General features: G+C 36.5%; 1 protein-coding gene and 1 pseudogene across 6 annotated transcripts in view; one reads left to right on the forward strand and one right to left on the reverse strand.

The window, feature by feature from the left end:
* Positions 1-19531, forward strand: part of DNAH8 (dynein axonemal heavy chain 8) — a 453252-nt gene that overhangs the window by 89050 nt on the left and 344671 nt on the right. For all 6 annotated transcript variants that reach the window (XM_077161688.1, XM_077161686.1, XM_077161689.1 and 3 more), the window contains one exon: positions 4646-4753. In XM_077161688.1, coding sequence (XP_077017803.1) covers positions 4646-4753 — 108 coding nt within the window. The remainder of the gene's footprint in view (positions 1-4645; positions 4754-19531) is intronic.
* LOC143684601 (cAMP-regulated phosphoprotein 19 pseudogene) lies at positions 11345-11686 on the reverse strand (annotated as a pseudogene).

A 19531-nucleotide genomic window follows, 5' to 3' on the forward strand; every position in this document is an offset into this window, starting at 1 on the left:
AACACTTCAAAAGATAGGAATACAAGGGAACTTCCTTAAAATGATAGAGGGAATATATGAAAAACCCACAGCTAATATCATCCTCAATGGGGAAAAATTGAAAACTTTCCCCCTAAGATCAGGAACAAGACAAGGATGTCCACTATCACCACTATTATTCAACATTGTGTTGGAGGTTCTAGCCAGAGCAATTAGACAAGAAAAAGAAATACAAGGCATCAAAATTGGAAAGGAAGAAGTAAAACTATCACTGTTTGCAGACGATATGATACTATACGTCGAAAACCCGGAAAAACCCACAACAAAACTACTAGAGCTAATAAATGAGTACAGCAAAGTAGCAGGTTACAAGATCAACATTCAAAAATCTGTAACATTTCTATACACTAGTAATGAACAAGCTGAGGGGGAAATCAAGAAACGAATCCCATTTACAATTGCAACTAAAAGAATAAAATACCTAGGAAAAAATTTAACTAAAGAGACAAAAAACCTGTACAAAGAAAACTACAAAAAACTGTTAAAAGAAATCACAGAAGACCTAAATAGATGGAAGTGCATACCGTGTTCATGGATTGGAAGACTAAATATAGTTAAGATGTCAATCCTACCTAAATTGATTTACAGATTCAATGCAATACCAATCAAAATCCCAACAACTTATTTTTCAGAAATAGAAAAACCAATAAGCAAATTTATCTGGAAGGGCAGGGTGCCCTGAATTGCTAAAAACATCTTGAGGAAAAAAAACGAAGCTGGAGGTCTCGCACTGCCTGACTTGAAGGTATATTATGAAGCCACAGTGGTCAGAACAGCATGGTATTGGCATAAAGATAGATATATCGACCAGTGGAATCGAATAGAGTGCTCAGATATAGACCCTCGCATCTATGGACATTTGATCTTTGATAAGGCAGTCAAGCCAACTCACCTGAGACAGAACAGTCTCTTCAATAAATGGTGCCTAGAGAACTGGATATCCATATGCAAAAGAATGAAAGAAGACCCATATCTCACACCCTATACAAAAGTTAACTCAAAATGGATCAAAGATCTAAACATTAGGTCTAAGACCATAAAACAGCTAGAGGAAAATGTAGGGAGATATCTTATGAAACTTACAATTGGAGGTGGTTTTATGGACCTTAAACCTAAAGCAAGAGCACTGAAGAAAGAAATAAATAAATGGGATCTCCTCCAAATTAAACACTTCTGTGCATCAAAGAACTTCATCAAGAAAGTAGAAAGACAGCCTTCACAATGGGAGACAATATTTGGAAACGACATATCAGATAAAGGTCTAGTATCCAGAATTTATAAAGAGATTGTTCAACTCAACAACAAAAAGACAGCCAACCCAATTACAAAGTGGGAAAAAGACTTGAACAGACACCTCTCAGAAGAGGAAATACAAATGGCCAAAAGGCACATGAAGAGATGCTCAATGTCCCTGGCCATTAGAGAAATGCAAAATCAAAACCACAATGAGATATCATCTCACACCCACCAGAATGGCCATTATCAACAAAACAGAAAATGACAAGTGCTGGAGAGGATGCGGAGAAAGAGGCACACTTATCCACTGTTGGTGGGAATGTCAAATGGTGCAACCACTGTGGAAGGCAGTTTGGCGTTTCCTCAAAAAACTGAATATAGAATTGCCATACGACCCAGCAATACCATTGCTAGGTATCTACTCAGAGGACTTAAGGGCAAAGACACAAACGGACATTTGCACACCAATGTTTATAGCAGCATTATTTACAATTACAAAGAGATGGAAACAGCCAAAATGTCCATCAACAGACGAGTGGCTAAACAAACTGTGGTATATACATAAGATGGAATATTATGCAGCTTTAAGACAGAATAAACTTATGAAGCATGTAATAACATGGATGGACCTAGAGAACATTATGCTGAATGAGACTAGTCAAAAACTAAAGGACAAATACTGTATGGTCCCACTGATGTGAACCGACATTCAAGAATAAACTTGGAATATGTCATTTGTAACAGAGACCAGCAGGAGTTAGAAACAGGTTAAGATAATGGGTAATTGGAGCTGAAGGAATACAGACTGTGCAATAGGACTAGATACAAAAACTCAAAAATGGACAGCACAATAATACCTAATTGTAATGTTATTATGTTAAAACACTGAATGAAGCTGCTTCTAAGCTATAGTTTTTTTGTTTGTTTGTTTGTGTCTTTTTTATTATTATTATTATTATTTTTATTTTTTTCTCTATATTAACAGTCTATATCTTTTTCTGTTGTTTTGCTAGTTCTTTTCCTAAATCGATGCAAATGTACTAAGAAATGATGATCATACATCTATGTGATGATGTTAAGAATTACTGAATGAATATGTAGAATGGAATGATTTCTAAATGTTGTGTTAATTTCTTTTTTTTCTTTAATTAAAAACAAACAAACAAACAAACAAAAAACTATACGTACCATATTCCTTACCCCTTGCTTTCATTTACCATCCTGGTAATATTTAAAGCTTTGTTCAATCATTCTTTCACAAATGTGCCTAATTATTATTATCCTTTTGTTATTGTTGTTTTTGAGCTTTTTATGTTGTCTGATGTAGGAATATTTCAAACATTACCTCTTGAAATTAGAGAAGGACTAAGTGTATTGAGTCGTGTAAGTGCCTTCCACTCATGCACATCCACTGTTTCTGTCTTTTCAATAATTTTTTTTTTTTTTACCATTTTCTTTATTTTCATTGATAGCAACCAGCAACTACATTTTACTTTTTTACCGTCATTTGGGAAAAGTGTAGGGATTTTTTCTGGTTGATAAATTTCATGAATTATATATTTAATATTTCGTTGTAATCATCCTGGCATTGTGCTTTTGGCACATCTACGTATTCAATATTTGATCACTGTCTATAGATAGGTACCTACTGTGCACTTAAGGAGCTACTAGTATAAGTGATGGTGTTTAAATTTCAGATTAAGGACGTTTTCCTGATGGAACCATTGATTCCATCTCTGCACCCTCATCACTGGAGTTAGGGATCTTATGCATACTTGCCTTATTGAGAATGGAAGAGACTCCTCCTTATTTTTATGGGGGTCTTTTTGACCTACAGATAACACATATAGTGAGAATTCTGACATACAGGATTTAACTGTAAAATAATTATGTCCGTTTCCATAAGTCACATACAAACTGTTTTAATTATTTCATGGTAGCTCACATCTAGGGCATCTAATTAATAGTTGTTTCTTCCTGTTCTTATTTATTCCATCACTATTTAAAAAAATATTTTTATATATATTTTGTCTTTTCCTGTCAATTAAAGGACAGACTCCTTGAGGGCAGTAATGTCACTGACCTCATCTGTTCTTTCTTAGTAATTTGCATTGTGGTTACAAGCAAGGTCTCCAATCTCACCTACCCGATTTACAGGTATGGGACTTTGGGCATGGTACTTAACTTTTCTGCCCCTCTATTTCCTTATTTGCCAAATGGAAATGATAATACTATATTTTAGAGATTCTAAGTCACATACACTAGCATCTTTGTACTCAGGACACATATTACAAGTAGTCCAGTTCTATGAATCACTGTGGACCTGACTTGGCACCATCTTAAATGATTCATTCTCTCCTAGAGATTTTTTTTTTCTTTTTGGTATTCTTAGTGTGAATTGAGACTGCAGTGAGCACCAGCCTGTGGTACAGAGTCTAGGAAACTTTTTTCCCTCCTTCCCATGATAGCAGTCTTCATATGTAAAGTTTTGTGTCTATTCTTTTCTCTATACCTGGTTTATTTCACACTTATCTTCACAGAGATGTAGTCACTTGTTTTATGTGGGAGTTTCTTAGACTCATCTTGATGTTTTTTGTGTTTTTGTGTTTCCCTTCTCTGTAGCACATAATGGTGCAGTCTTACAATCAATGATGTTTTAGAGTCTGTGAAGTCTAACCTACTTTAAATGGACATTGGCATAAGTTAAGGTAATAATATAAATCTCTTAGCATAGGCCTGGAACATAATAAGCATTCAGTCAGTGTCAGCTATTGTGTCCTATCTTTGTTGAACTTGTTATTTTGCTCTTTGCTGTTCTACTTGTTTTACTTGTTTGTGAGTCTCTTCCACTCTGCCAGGAACTCCTCCCTCCCTAATGGGTTTCTTGTCTTTGGATTTCTCCCAATATTCTCAGAATCTAGTGGGCTTGCTGAGAGGTGAATTGAATAAGTGACAGAGAGTTCTAGTCTCATCTTTGGTTTTAACCAGCTTTCTGACCATAAGTAGGTCACTTCACCACTCAAGTATCATTTTCTTCATCTTTGAAAAGAACAAGTTGAACTATTAAAGTTCCTTTTACATCTAAAATTTTATTTTTAAATAAACTGCAATGATAGTATAGTATCCTCTTCACCCTGATTCTCCTAATTTTAACATGTTGCATTGTCTTGGTATATTTGTCAAAAACAATATCCTATTTTCTGTTCCAGCATCCAGTCTAGGAAACCACATTGCATTTAGTAAAATTTGATTTTAAGATTTAAATGTTATGCTATTTTATGTGTGTTTAGAGTTTTGAATATGGGCGGATAGATCTTGGGTTATTAATATAAATATGTAATATAATTCACTTAATATATTTCAATTTTAGGTTTCCATGGCACATGGAATACAAAATTTGATTAATGCCATCAGAATGATTCACAGTGTGTCAAGGTATTATAACAGCTCAGAGAGAATGACCTCACTGTTTATCAAGGTATGTTTCCAAGGAGAAAAAATCACCCAGGTAAACCTGTGAAAAATTTAACAGTTCTTTACCTTTGAGCCAGGGGAGGGAATTGAGAAATTGGGTGCCTCTTGGAATTCTAGATTTGAATGTTTTGAGTAGGCAAGAAAAGAAAGGTGTTGATTGGAGTAAGTTTTATTTAAGCGAAGGGATGGTTGATGCTTTTCTCCTTACCAAAGGTAAATCTCGAGGCTTTTTTGTGTAAATGTAGCTGGTGGTTTTCAAATTTATTCATTCCAAACAGTTTTGATTCTATTCAAGAGATAAGCGTTGTGTCTACTATTACAAGCGTTTTTAGTTACTCCCACCAGTGCGGTAGCCTGAGAAAATTCCTGTTTCCTGCCATATGCTTAATTATTTTAAATACTTTAAAAAATTGTCCAAGAAATGCATGAATAGAATTCCATTATAAATTATTCAAATACATAACATATAGAGTTACAATTACATTTCTGCTTATTTTTCTATCTAAGTATAGATTCAGTCAATATCTAATATCTTATGTCCTAAACAAGTCAAGAACCTCAGGATTCTCCTCCTTGGCTCCTCTCTCTTCTTCTTGCTATATATGTCCCACACTGAAATAATACTTAGTTCCATATTATAGTTAACATTCTTTCAGCATTATGAATCAATAAGTGCTCAGACTAAGGTCTAAGTATGCTAGCTTTGTGGTTTCCACATCTATTTCTTGGATTCATTATTTCTTTTGCTAAAAAAAAGTTCTCAGGTAATTTTTCTAGAGAGGGTCTGTGCATTGGTGGACTTCCTGAATACTTGCATGTCTGAAAATAGCTTTTTTTGTCCTCCCACTCAGTGCTACGTTGGGATTCCAAATTCGACGTAAGTGAGAAATGCTGGGTCTTGGAAGATATTGCACAGTCATTGTCTAGTATTGAGTATTTTCGAGAAGTTTGGTACTAATCTAATTTTTTTTCCTTTGTTATGTGAACTACTTTATTTTCTCAGGAACTTTTAGGATTTTTTCTTAATTCTTGAAGTACTAGAAGTTCAAAGTAATGTGGGTCTTTTTACATTGAACTTGTTCTATATTTGCTGGGTTATTGTTGTGGGGTGCACCAAAAGACAACACAATTCAAAAAAAAAAATGCAAGCCAATTTGGAGTCTTTATTAGCCAGCCAGTGACTGCCTCAGAAACCCCCAAGAAGGAAGATTCAGAGAGCAGCCCCGAGAAGTTCTCAAGGGGGGCTTATAAAGGAAAAACCGCAAGCTTTCCACAGAAGCAGGAAAAGGGCATTATTTTTTTAGAGCCACATCTTGGTTTGCAGCTGTAAGCAAGCAAGCTTATCTACAGAGGCAGAAAAATGCCGTTAGCTCTTGCACAATACATCCCATTCTTTTAGTTTCTTAACAATGATTATTGTTCAATTTTTAACTCTTGGGGACTTTCCGCCCTGGATCTTGTGACTCCAGATACCTTCTCCTTGCTAGGGCCTGATTTATTGCTCCTGACCCCCCATAGTTATTTCAACTCAAAGGCTTTCATCTCTCTCCATTTCTAGGAAAATTTCCTCTCCTTTGTCTTCAGTTATATATTACCTGTCCTGTTCAATTTGTTCTTTCCCCATTGAATATACTTTTCATCTCTTATAAGAAATTTTTGTCTTCTGATCTTGTCCTTTGCCTTTCATCTCACTTATTTGCTCTTCATCTGTGTCCCATTTGCTGGTCAGTTCATCTATAGAATTTTTTTTTTAATTTTTAAATTAATGAAGTTGTTGGTTTATAAAGAAATCATTCAGAAAATACAGAATTTCCCTAAACAACCCCTTAAAAAACATAGTTTTCCCTGTTATTAACACTTTGCTTTAAAAAGTTTGATACTTTGTTACAATTGATGAAACCATATTATTATAATTATACAAGTACCTATAGTCCATAGTTACATTAGGTCACTGTTTTGTTCAGTCCTATGGTAATAGTAAAAAAATATAGTAACATATATATAGTCTAAACGATCCCTTTGAAGTGCATTCAGATATATGATTCAGTGATGTTAATTACATTCACAATGTTGTGCTACCATCTCCAACATCAATTACTACAAACCTCCATCAACCCAAACAAAAACTCTGTAAGAATTAAGTATTAACTCCCCATTCCCTATCCCTGCCCTGGTGCCTGCTAACCTGTATTCTAGTTTCTGGTTCTATGAATTTTCTTATTCTATTTATTTCATATCAGTGAGATCATACAATGTGTGTTCCTTTGTGTCTAGTTTCTGTCATTCAATTTGATGTCTTCAGGGTCATCCATGTGTCACATGTATCAGAACTTCGTTCCTTTTAAAATGTTTTTTAATGTGGAATATAACATATTTACAAAAAAGCAATTCATTTCCAATATATTTTAACAAGTGGCTATACAATAGATTTTGAAGTTTGGTATGGGTTCCAGTTCCACAATTCCAAGCTTTTCCTTCTAGTTGCTCCAAGACACTGGAGACTAAAAGAAATATCAGTAGAATGATTCAGCAGTCATACTCATTCATTAAATCCTATCTTCTCTGTTATAATTCCTCCTTCTCCTTTGATCCTTCTCCCAATCTTTAGGGATATTTAGGCTATGCCCATTCTAATTTTTTCATATTGAAAAGTGGTGTTGACAGCATAGGATAGAGGAATGTAACTAGTTGACCTCCTTGGAGAGACTGGACCTTCTGAGTTTTAAGACTTATCTGGCTTGGGAACTCTCTGGAGATAATAGGTTCCTGGAACGTAAACTTAGTGTGTGAAACTTTTGTACAATCTCAGATAGAGCCCTAGGTGTTCTTTAGGGTTAACAGGAATGATGTTGGGGTTTTGCAAATCATGACAATTAACAATGTATAGCTGAAGCTTGCATAGGAATAGCCTCCAGAAGAGCCTCTTAATGCTCTTAGCTGCTGATACCTTATTATTTCTTTTCCCCATTTTGATCAGGAAGGCATTGTTAATCCCATCATGCCAGGGCCAGGCTCCTCCCTGGGAGTCATGTCCCTCGTTGCCAAGGACATTTTCATCCCTGGAAGTCATATCCCAACACAGCGGGAAGGGTAATGATTTTCCTTGCAGAGTTGGGCTTAGAGAGAGGCCACATCTGAGCAACAAAAGTGGTTACCTGGAAGTAACTCTTAGGCATTAGTATAGGTAGGCTTAGCTTCTGTGTTATAGAGAAGTTTCTTAAGAGCAAGCCTCAAGATAGAGGGCTTGGCCTATTAACTTCAGAGCTTCATTCCTTTTTACTACTGAATAATATTGCATTGCATGTATATACCACATTTTGTTTACCCATTCATCAGTTGATGGACAGCTAGGTTGTTTCCATCTTTTGGCAATTGTGAATAATACTACTGTGAACTTTGGTGTGTAAATATCTATTCTAGTCCTAGCTTTCAGTTCTTTTGGGAAGATACCTAGAAGTGAAATTGCCAGGTCAAATGGTATCTCTCTAGTTAAGTTTCTGAGGAACTGCAAAACTGTTTTCCATATAGGCTGCACCATTTTACATGCCCACTAACAATGAATGAGTGTTCCTGTTCCTTCACAACCTCTCTAACGTTTGCTATTTTTCATTTTTTTAATAGTAACCATTCTAGTGGATATGAAATGGTATCTCATTGTGTTTTGATTTGCATTTCCATAATGGCTAATGATGTTAAGTATCTTTTGATGTGCATATTGGCCATTTGTATGTCTTCTTTGAAGAAATTTCTATTCAAGGCATGTGTCCGTTTCAAAAAAAAATCTTCTTTTATTGTAAAGAATAACATATATACAGAACAAAGACTGAAAAAAGCAATACTTTTCAAAGCACACTTCAGCAAGTAGTCACAAAATAAATCATAGAATTTGTCATGGGCTACCACTCTACCATTTCAGACTTTTCTTTCCAGCTGCTTCAAAACACTGGAGGCTAGAAGGGATATTAATATAGTAATTCAGTGGCCATACTCATTTGTTAAATCCCATTTTGCCTGTTATACCTCCTCCTTCTCCTTTATTCTGTCTCCCAGTCTATAGGGATCTTTGGGCAATGCTTTCTCTGACTTTTTAATGTTGATGGGGTGTCCATACTAAAGGATAGGGGGATGTAATTAATTTATAATCCTGAAGAGGCTGGTCCCTCTGACTTTCAGGATTTATCTGACCTAGGAACCCTTTGGGAATTATATGTTCCAGGGAGATAAACCTAGTTCATGAAACCTCTATAGAGTCTCAGTTCAAACCCTAGGTGTTCTTAAGAGTCAACAGGAGTGATATTGATTGGGGTTTAGCAAACCATGGCAATTAGCACTATCTAACCAAATCTTGTGTACGAGTAGCCTCCAGAATAGCCTCTTGACTCCATTTGGTCTCTCTTGGCCACTGATGCCTTATTTTATTACACTTCTGTTCCCCCTTTTGGTTGGGAAGGTGGTGTTGATCCTGCAGTGCCAGGGCCCAAATCATCCCTGGAAGTCATGTCCCATGTTGTCCCATGTGCTTCGGTGGGGACGGTGGGGCATTTGCCCGTTTTAAAAATTAGATTGTTTGTCTTTTTATTGTTGAGTTATAGGACTTCTTTATATATTCTGGAAATTAAACTCTTAGTGGGTATGTGGTTTCCAAATGTTTTGACTCATCCCATAGATCGTCTTTTTATTTTCATTGTAAAGTCCTTTGATACACAAAAGTTTTTGATTTCGTTGAGGTCTGGTTTATCTATTTTTTTTCTTTCATTGTTTATGCTTTTAGAGTAGAGTCTAAGAAAATCATTGCCTAATATAAGGTACTGAAGATGCTTCCCTATGTTTTGTTCTAGGACTTTTATAGTTTTGGTTTTTATATTCAGATCTTTGATCTGCTTTTAGTTGATTTTTAATTTTTTTGTGAAAAATAATATATATACAAAAGAGCAATAAATTTCAAAGCACACTGCAACAATTAATTATGGAACAGATTTCAGAATTTGGTATGGGTTACAGTACCACAATTTTAGGTTTTTCCTTCTGGCCACTCTAAGGCACTGAAGACTAAAAAGAATATCAATACAATGATTCAGCAGTCATACTCATTTGTTAAGTCCTATCTTCTCTGTGATAACTCAACCTTCTTCTTTGATCTTTCTCCCAATCTTTAGGGGTATTTGGGCTATGTCCATTCTGATTTTTTCATGTTTGATAATATGGGATAAGGGGATGGAACTAGTAGATGTTCTGGAGAAGTAGCCCCTCTGGGTTTCAGAATTTATCTGGCATAGGAACTCATCTGGAGGTTGAAGGTTTCTGGAAAGTAATCACAGTGCATGGAGCCTTTGTAGAATCTCAGATAAAGCCCTAGGTATGTATGCTGTATGGTGGGGTCACATTTCATTGTTTTTTCCATGTGAGTGTCTCATTATTACAGCACCATGTGTTGAATTTTTGCTTGTTTGTTTTTTTGGAAAGTGTATAAGCCCTGGGTGTTTTTTTAGGGTTGGCAGGAATAATTTTGATTGGAGTTTAGCAAACCGTGATAAATAGGTTGAGTTAATTTTTGTATATGGTACACTGTCCCTGTTCATTCTTTTTTTTTGGCATGGGCAAGCTCCGGGAATTGAACCCGGTATCTGGCATGGCAAGTGAGAATTCTGCCACTGAGCCACTGTTGTACCACCCCCGTTCATTTTTTAAATTTTTATTATTATTTAAAAATATTTTTATTGAGAAATCTTCATACACATACGTTCATACACGGTGTACAATCATTGTCTCACAGTACACATTGACACACAGCTGTGTCTCATCACCACAATAATTTTTTAATAACATTTGTATCACCCCACAAAAAGAAATAAAAAGAAAAAACTCATACATCCCATACCCTTTACCTTTGCCTCTTATTGACCACTAGTATTTCCATCTACCTAATTTATTTTATCCTTTGTCCCCCCTATTATTAATTTATTTTTATCCATATCTTTTTATTCATCTGTCCATACTCTGGATAAAAGAAGCCTCAGACACAGATTTTCACAATCACCAGTCACATTGGAAAAGTTCTATCTTTATACAACCGTCTTCAAGAATCAAGGCTAGTGGGACATAGCTTTACAGTTTCAGGTACTTCCCTCCAGCCACTCCAATACATCATAAACTAAAAAGGTATATCTACATAATGCATAAGAATAACCTCCAGGATAACTGTGGACTCTGAAATCTCTCAGCCACTGAAACTTTATTTTGTCTTATTTCTTTCTTCCCCTTTTGATCAAGGAGGTTTTCTCAATCCCTTGAAGCCAGGTCCCATCAATAAAGCTGTTCACAATTAAAATAAGCCTGCTGTTCCAGGTGCCCTTCCCATACCCTAGCACCCCTCCTTGGGCCGTGTCACCCTTTTTTTTTTTTTTTTAACATTCTTTATTGTGAAATATACCCTATATACAAAAGAGCAGTGCATTTCAAAGTACATTTTAACATATGCGAAGTAACATGTAATATGAGAAGCAATATGAGAAGTAACATGAGAAGTAATATGAGAAGTAACATATTAAGGAGAAATATTGTGAGTTAGAAGAGTCATGCAGTTCAGCACTTTTAATCACCCTACCAGCTTGCTAGCAACAAGGCATGGTTTCCGTTGAGGAAGGTTCCATGGAGTGGGAATGTGGTCACCAGTGGCCTATGTCTTGTCTAGGATTGCAGCAGGAAGGTGCTTGTTCTTCATTTTTGCTTTGGCCATGTTGTAATCTCCAGAATCAAAATATTTTTGCCCTTTCAGTAATCATTTTCTTAGGAAATCTGAACCTTCAGGCTTTTATCCTGGATGAGGGTACCTTGCTGTTAATTTTGCTTCTTCACCTTTCTCTGGTCTACTAACTTCATTTTCCATTTTCTTTTGTTCCATTTTCATGGAAGCTGCCTCTGGGACTTCCGCGGGCATGGCACTCCCTCTAACGCTGCTTCTCTGGCTCTGTGCCTCCCAAACACTTCCTTTTTCCTCCCCCAATGTCTTGTTTATATTCTCCCACAATTCATTGATTTGATTCTTGGTGAGATTTTCCACATCTGTTCGGACATACTGAATTGGTTGTTTGAACTCCTGTATCTTATTTGAATTGTTGGTTTGTTCCTTTAACTGGGCCATATCTTCAATTTTCCTGACTCTTTGTATCTCCAGGCTCTATGTGCCTCCTAATATTTTTTGCTGTATCTAGGCATTTGATTTCCCTAATCAGTTATTCTGGAGGTTGTTTTCACTCTTTTACCTAGGATTTTATTGCTGGATAGCTTTGTTCAATTAATTTTAGACCTCTAATATAGGTTCTGTTTAACTGATCAGAATTTTTCAGTTCTTATTTTTCTGTTTCCTGCCCTGCCCTATATGGAGCCTTTTTTCTTTTTGAGGAGGGTCTCCTTAGATATTACAGACCCCAGTCAGATTTTTCCAGACCAGACAGGTCCATGTCTTAGGAGGAAGGAGTCACCAGTATCAGTTTTCCCTGATGGTGAGACCCAGCAGGTTGTCAGACTTTCCTATGAAGCCTCTAAACTCTATGCTTTTCGTATCCTGCCCAGTATATGGCACTTGTCTGCCCACAGCTTCCCACAGGTGTAAAGTGATGTGGTACCTTTAATTTCAGCATGCTCTCCCTGCCAGGGGCATGGTTGAGACAGAGGTGAGGTTGTAGGTTGACATGAATTCGTTCAGTTTTCCAGTCCCTAGGGACTGAATTCCTTGAAGGAGGGATTCCACTTGAGCTGGGTGGCACCTTCCTCTTGGGAAAGATACACCCTTTAGGGAATTAACTGCTTTCACCTGACTAGTGACTTCGACTCTCGGACAGGCTTAATTCTCCTCTTGCCTGGAGCAGTGCTGGAGCCTGAGAAGGTCTTCCAGTTCTATCTGACGAACTCTTAAGGAGCAGAAAAAAAGCAAGCAAAAGTCTTTTCACAGGTGGACCCTATTCCTTGGTTTTGTCAATCGAGGACTGAAGTTGGTATGTGGCTCTATGTATCTCCAGGCCCTATGAGCCTCCTTTTCTTGGGGTCCGGCCCTTTTCCAGTATTTTGTGCTGTCTGACTCAAAAAGCCTCTCATTTTTCCTCCCCATCAGCCCATCCCTTCTCTGCTGGGGCAAAAACTTCTAGTACCTTTATTGCTTATTCCATGTTTATCTGTGCTGGGGACCTATTTTCAGTAATCAGAACTAGTTAATTTATTCCACAATTGGAACTTGGTTGAGCTAAGCCCTTTCCCCTTGTGGAACCAGCCTACCATATCCATGGGGGAGGAGTGTAGGCCTCCATGGCTGGGGCACTTACAGTTCTTTGTGGGGTCTGATTGGTTCCACCTGTTATAGACTGGTATATGCTGTGTGTCTGGTCCCTGATGTAGTCCCAGCAGTTGTTCTGTACTGTTCCTGGGTATTTACTAGCTGTTCTGAAGGATGAACTAAATTTCTTACCTCACTAAGCTGCCATCTTGCCCTACCTCTCCCTGTTCATTCTTTTATATATGGAAATACAGTTTTCTTAGCACTATTTGTTGACGAGACTATTCTTTCCCCATTGTGAGGCCTTGTTATCCTTGCCAAAAATCAGTTGACCATACCTGTGAGGGCTTATTTCTGAACTCTCAGTTTGATTATATTGATCTATGTGGTCTATATATCCTTATGCCAGTACAGTACCATTCTAGTTTGGTTATTGTAGCTTTGTTATAAGTTTTAAAAGCGGGACGCATGAGTCATCCAAATTTGTTTGTCTTTCAAGATGGTTTTGGCCATCCAGGACTCTTATCTTTCCAAATTGGTTTATTGCATTTCTATTTCTGCAAAGAAGGCTGTTGGAATTATGCTTGGGATTGTGTGGAAGCTATAAATCACTTTCAGTAGTCTGGGCATCTTAATAATTAGCCATCCAATCTGTGAACATAGAATGCCCTCCCTTATTTAGATTTTCTCTGATGTCTTTTAGCAATATTTTGTCGTTTCCATGTGTAAGTTCTTTACATCCTTGGTTAAGCGTACTATTAGATATTTTATTATTTTAGTTGCTGTTGTAAATGGATTTTTTTCTTGAATTTTTCTCGAAATTGGGTAATATCCTATTCAATACCAGTGTATAGAAACGCTACTAATTTTTGCGTGACTTTCTGTACCCACAATTTTGATGACTTTATTAGTTAGCTCTAGTAGCGTTGTTGTGGATTTTTTAGCTTTTCTCTATATGAAATGACATGATCCTATATGGATGGTTTTACTTCTTCCTTTCCATTTTGAATACCTTTTGTTTATTTTTCTTGCTAGTTGCTCTGACTAGAACATCTAATATAATGTTGTATAACAGCGGTGATAGTAAACATCCTTTGCTTGTCCCTGATCTTAGAGAAAAAGCTTCACATTTTCACCACAGAGTAGGATATTAGGAATGGGCTTTTCATATATGTACTTTTCCAGGTTGAGGAGTTTCTTTCTATTCCTAATTTTTTTTTTTTTTTATCAAGAAGTGGTGCTTGATTTTGTCAAATGACTTTTCCGTGTCAATTGAAATGGTTATGTGTTTTTCCCTCCCTTTTATTAATGTAGTGTATTGCATTAATTCATTTTCTTATGTTGCAAATATTTGAGATAAATCCTGCTTGATCACGGTGTTCAAATATTTTGTTGTGCCATTGGATTAGGATTGCTAGTATTTTATTGTGGATTTTTGCATCTATTTTCATACAGGATATCAACCTGTAGCCTTCTTTTCTTTGCAGTCTTTATCTGGCTTTGATATTAGGTGACGTTAACCTCATAGTGTTAGGAAGTGTTTCCTCCTCTTTCAATTTTCTGAAAAACTTGAGCAGTATTGATTTTTTTTTTTATAGCAGTATTGATTTTTGCATGGGTAGGCACCAGGAATCAAACCCGGGTCTCCGGCATGGCAGGCGAGAACTCTGCCTGCTGAGCCACCGTGGCCCACAGCAATACTGATTTTAATTCTTCTTGGAATGCTTGGTGAAATTCACCGGTGAAGCTATCTGGTTCAGGGCTTTTCTTTGTTGGTAGGTTCTGATGCCTTTTCAATCTCTTTACTTTGTTATTGGTGTATTGAGATCTTCTGTTTCTTTTTGAGTCACTCTAGATTGCATGTTTCTGGGAATTTGCTGTCTAGTTTCTTTCATATGGTTGTTCATAGAATCCTCATAATCTTTTTTATTTCTGTGGGGTTAGTATTAATGTCTTTTCTTTCATTTCTGATTGTAATTATTTGTGTCCTCTCTCTTTTTTTCTTAGTCAGTCTAGCTAAAGATTTGCCAACTTTATTGATCTTTTAAGGGAACAACTTTTGGCTTCATTGATTCTCACTGTCATTTAAAACATATTCTGATTTCATTTATCTCCTTTTTTGATCTTTGTTATTTCCTTTTTCTGCTTGCTTTGGGTTTAATTTTCTCTTCTGTTTCTGGATTTTCAGTTGTTAGATGAAGTCTCTGTTTTGAGATACTCTGTTTTTAATGTAAGCATTAAGAATTATACATTCCTCTCTCAGCGTAGCTTTGCTTCATCCTGTAAGTTTTGCATATTGTGTTTTTGTTGTCATTCACCCCAAGCTATTTCCTAATTTCCTTTGTGATTTCTTCTTTGATCTTTTGGCTGTTTAATATTGTGTCCTATAATTTCCATTTATTTGTAAATTTTTCAGTTCTCCCGTTTTTATTGATTTGTAGCTTCATTCTTTTGTGGTCAGAAAAGATACCTTACAGGATTGAAATATTCTAAAATTTCTTGAGACTTGTTTGCAACCTACCATATGGTCTGTTCAGAAAGTAAGACCCATGTGCTCCACAGAAGGATGTGTATTCTGCTTCTGTTGCATGAAGTGTTCTATAGCTGTCTCTTAGGTCTAGTTGGCTTATAGTATCATTCAAATCTACTGTTTCTGTATTGATCTTCCGTAAAGATGTTCTATCCATCATTAAAACCTGTATATTAATATAGAACCACCTGTTTGTCCCTTTGTTCTGTCAATATTTGCTTCATATATTTTTGGGTTCTGCCATTAGGTGTTTATATATTTATAATTGTAGTACTTTTTTGTTGGATTGACCCCTTTTTCAGTATATAGAGACCTTTTTTGTTCACTACAACATTTTTTGATTTAAAGTCTCTTTTATCTTATATTAGTATAATAACCCCAGCTATTGTTTATTTACTGTTTGCATGGTGTAATTTTTTTTCTGTTGTTTCACTTATATCCTATTTGTGTCTTCGAATTTAAGGTGGGTCTATTACAGACAGCATGCTTTACTATCCATTGCACCAATCTCTGCCTTTTGACTTGGTAGTTTAATACATTTCCATTTATAGTAACGATTGATAATGCATGACTTCTCTATTTTGCCGTTTTGTCTTTGTAAGTATCATCTATTTTTTTGCCCCTCAGTTCTTATGGTAGTGCCTCCTTTCGTAGTGAACCACTTTGAGTCCCTTCTCATTTCCTCCTATGTGTTTTTTTTTATATTTTCTTTGTAGCACCACGAGGTCTAAATTCAACACCCTACATCTATAACAGTCACGTTAGTTGTGATACCCTCTTAACTTCAATAGCATACACATACACTGACCCTATAGCCTTTTTGTTGTACTCATTAAAGGTTATATCTTTAAACTGTGTATTTCCAAACTATACAGTTACTATTATATTTTTTCATTTGCATTAGAACCTGAGCCCATAAGGAGTAAAAAGTGGGGTTACATACCAAAAAATGCATTGCAGTAGTATTGGTATTTCTAATTATCTATGTAGTTACCTTTATCGGAGGTCTTTATTTCTTTATTCCACTTTGGTTCACTACCTGCTGTCCTTTAAATTTGAAGAACTCCCTTTAACATTGCTTGTTGGGCAGGTCTTGTGTTGATGAAACCCCTCAACTATTTTTTTTTTTTTAATCTGTGAAAAACTTAATTTCCACTCATCTTTGAAAGACAGTGTCACCAGGTATAGAATTCTTGGTTGGCAATATTCTTTCAGCACTTCAAATATTTCCTCCCACTGTCTTCTGGCTTTGATGGTTTCTGTTGAGACATTGGAACTTAATCTGATTGGGACTCTCCTTATACATAACACATTCTTTTCTCATGCAGCTTTCAAACTCTCTCCTTGTCACCCTCGGCATTTGACAATTTGACTACTGTGTGGTCTGGGCATGGCTCTCTTTGAGGTTGAGGTTTATTTGCCTTCTTAATTGGGCCTATTCACACCTTTTGTTAAATTTAAGAAGTTTCTGCCATTATTTTTTTGAGTAGTCCTTTTGCCTCTTTCTCTTTTCTTCTGGGACTCCCATAATGCATATATTAGTATACTTGATGGCATCGCTTGTTCACTGTTTTTCATTCTTAATTTTTTTCTGCTCTTCAGTCTAAGTCCTTTAAGGTGTCTTGTTTTTGAGGTCACAAATTCTTTCTTTTGACAGCCTCAGTCTGCTCTTGAAACCCTCTAGGGAATTTTTCATTTCAGGTATTTTGGATTTCTGTTTGTTTCCTTTTTATAATTTCCATCTCTTTATTTAGATTCTCAATTTTTTCATTATTTGGTTTCCTTATATTCTTTAGATCTTTCTCTGTGTTTTCCTTTATCTCTTTGAGCATATTGAAGATAATTTTTAAAAAGTGTTTGGTCTGTAAAGTCTGGTCTTCTTCATTGATGGTTTCTGGATTTTTACCTGGTTCCTTTCGATAAGCTATCATTTCCTCTTTCTTTGTTTGCCTTGTAATCTTTTATTGCACACTGTACATTTTAATATTTTAAAGTGTTAGCTCTGAGATTTAGTCCATGATCTGTATGTTCTCTCAGTTTTTGTCCAGCTAGTGATAAGGTAAAATATCCTTGTGTGCCAGGAGCTAACAAAAACAAACCAAGCAGAGTGCATGGTTCAGTGGTAGAATGCTCGCCTCTCATGTGGGAGGCCCGGGTTTGATTATTCCCAGACCATGCACCCCAAAAAACAACACAAAACAAGACAAAACAAAAAACCAAGCAGTGCAGAAAACACCTTTCACAGTCTTTTCAATTTGGCTCTGCCTTGGCTGGTTTCTGTCCTTCAGAATTTAGCTCTCTTACAAGATTAGTCCATGGCAAAAGTGAAGTGTGACGTCATCTTCATCTTTTCTGAGCCCTTGTCCTGGACTTCTGCTAGCTTGTGGACTTAGAAATTCCCCAGTTTTAGGAATTTGATGCCACTTCTGCTCTCTGTGAAATAGACTTGCCCCACTTCCTGGGTGCTCAATCATATGTCTTAATGCAGATATTCCCTTGCCCCAGGCTGCTTTTGACTCAATTGTTTCTTACACTGCTTTAGCTGTCTGCAACCTTCTTCTGTCTGCAGGGCAAGTTCTGGGATGGCAAGCCAGTTTTCTGTTTCAGTCTTTCAGGCTGAAATCCAATAAATTGGCACTGGCATGCTGGCACTCCAGTATGTACATAGTGGTTATTGTGCTCCCCCTGGAATAAGACAAAGGACCCAGTATGCGAGTGCAGGCTGCCTCCACGCTGTCTTAGGGAAGTTTTGGAGGAGTCAGCAAATGCCCCTCAAGCTTCTCTCACATTTTTCCAGCTGTGCTTTCTTGATTTGGTCTTCACCCATTTATTGCAACCCATTAAGTATTCTCCAGAGTTTTGAGGAAGATGGTTTTGCCTGTTTTTGATAGTTTTTCAAAGATTCTGTGGGGGAATGGCACCCTGGGGTGTTGCCATCTTGGTTGACTGGAAGAGCTGACAGCTAAATTTTTAATTCCCAAGTTTTCTAGTTCTGTTTTTATAGTTGTGAAATCCTTTCACATCTTTCTGATTAATTAATTTAGTTAATAAAAGATATTGGGAAAAGACATTATACATGTCTTTACTTTATTTCTTTTGTTTGTTGAAGTTTAATGCCTCTGTTATCATGTCTGTTTTCTTCAGTTATTTGGTGATTTTTGTTGCTGCCCATCTTTGTGATTAGGCCTTTTAATTTCCCTCTCTGTTCTGTTTATTGTGTTTGTTGTGTCTTGTTACAGCCTGCTGTGGTACCGACTTTAGCATAACGCTGGGAGGAGAGTGCCAATAGCTTTGTCTCTGGGTATGTCCTCCTGGGTTGCAATAACTACCTAGGTCATGGTCACGCGTCTCCAAGCCTGTTGTCCACATTCCCAGCTTTGTCTTTTTAGCACTTGTCACTTTTGCCTGCTTTTCAAGTTGTTCCAAATTCAGTGTGCCCACACAACGGACACTCACCTCACTTTGTCTCAATCTTGAAAATTTCCCAGCACTGTTCCACCTCTACAGTAGGCTTCTTTGCAACTGGGTTCTGTTTTTCTCTAGTCATTTTTTTCTATGGAGCTGATCCTCTGTGCTTTCTATATTTTAGGAATTCCTTAAAATTTCTGTGTATCACTCTGTCATCTTGATCTAATCTCCTCACCATTTCTAAATAGTTGTCCTATTTATTTCCTTCACTATTTTGTGTGTCTTAGAGGTGTTTAAGTTCATATTTAGTCTGTATATTGAAGGATGGTGAAGAATCACACTTGGACTGGATCAAGACCTACTTAGAGGAGGAATAAAATGGAAAATATAGTTGACTTAGAAATTTATGGCTTCAGTGACATTACCTTAAATATATTAGGTAACTGTGACTTTGGGTTGTCTCTTATTTTGTTTGGAATGTGTATCTCTTTTTTTATATTTTATATTCTGTGATTAATTCATTCTATAAATTTACTACTTATAATATTTTTATGCTTGAGATTTTTAAAAAATTC

The sequence above is a fragment of the Tamandua tetradactyla genome, chromosome 5 (assembly GCF_023851605.1).
Source record: "Tamandua tetradactyla isolate mTamTet1 chromosome 5, mTamTet1.pri, whole genome shotgun sequence".
NCBI classification, from domain to species: Eukaryota; Metazoa; Chordata; class Mammalia; order Pilosa; family Myrmecophagidae; genus Tamandua; species Tamandua tetradactyla.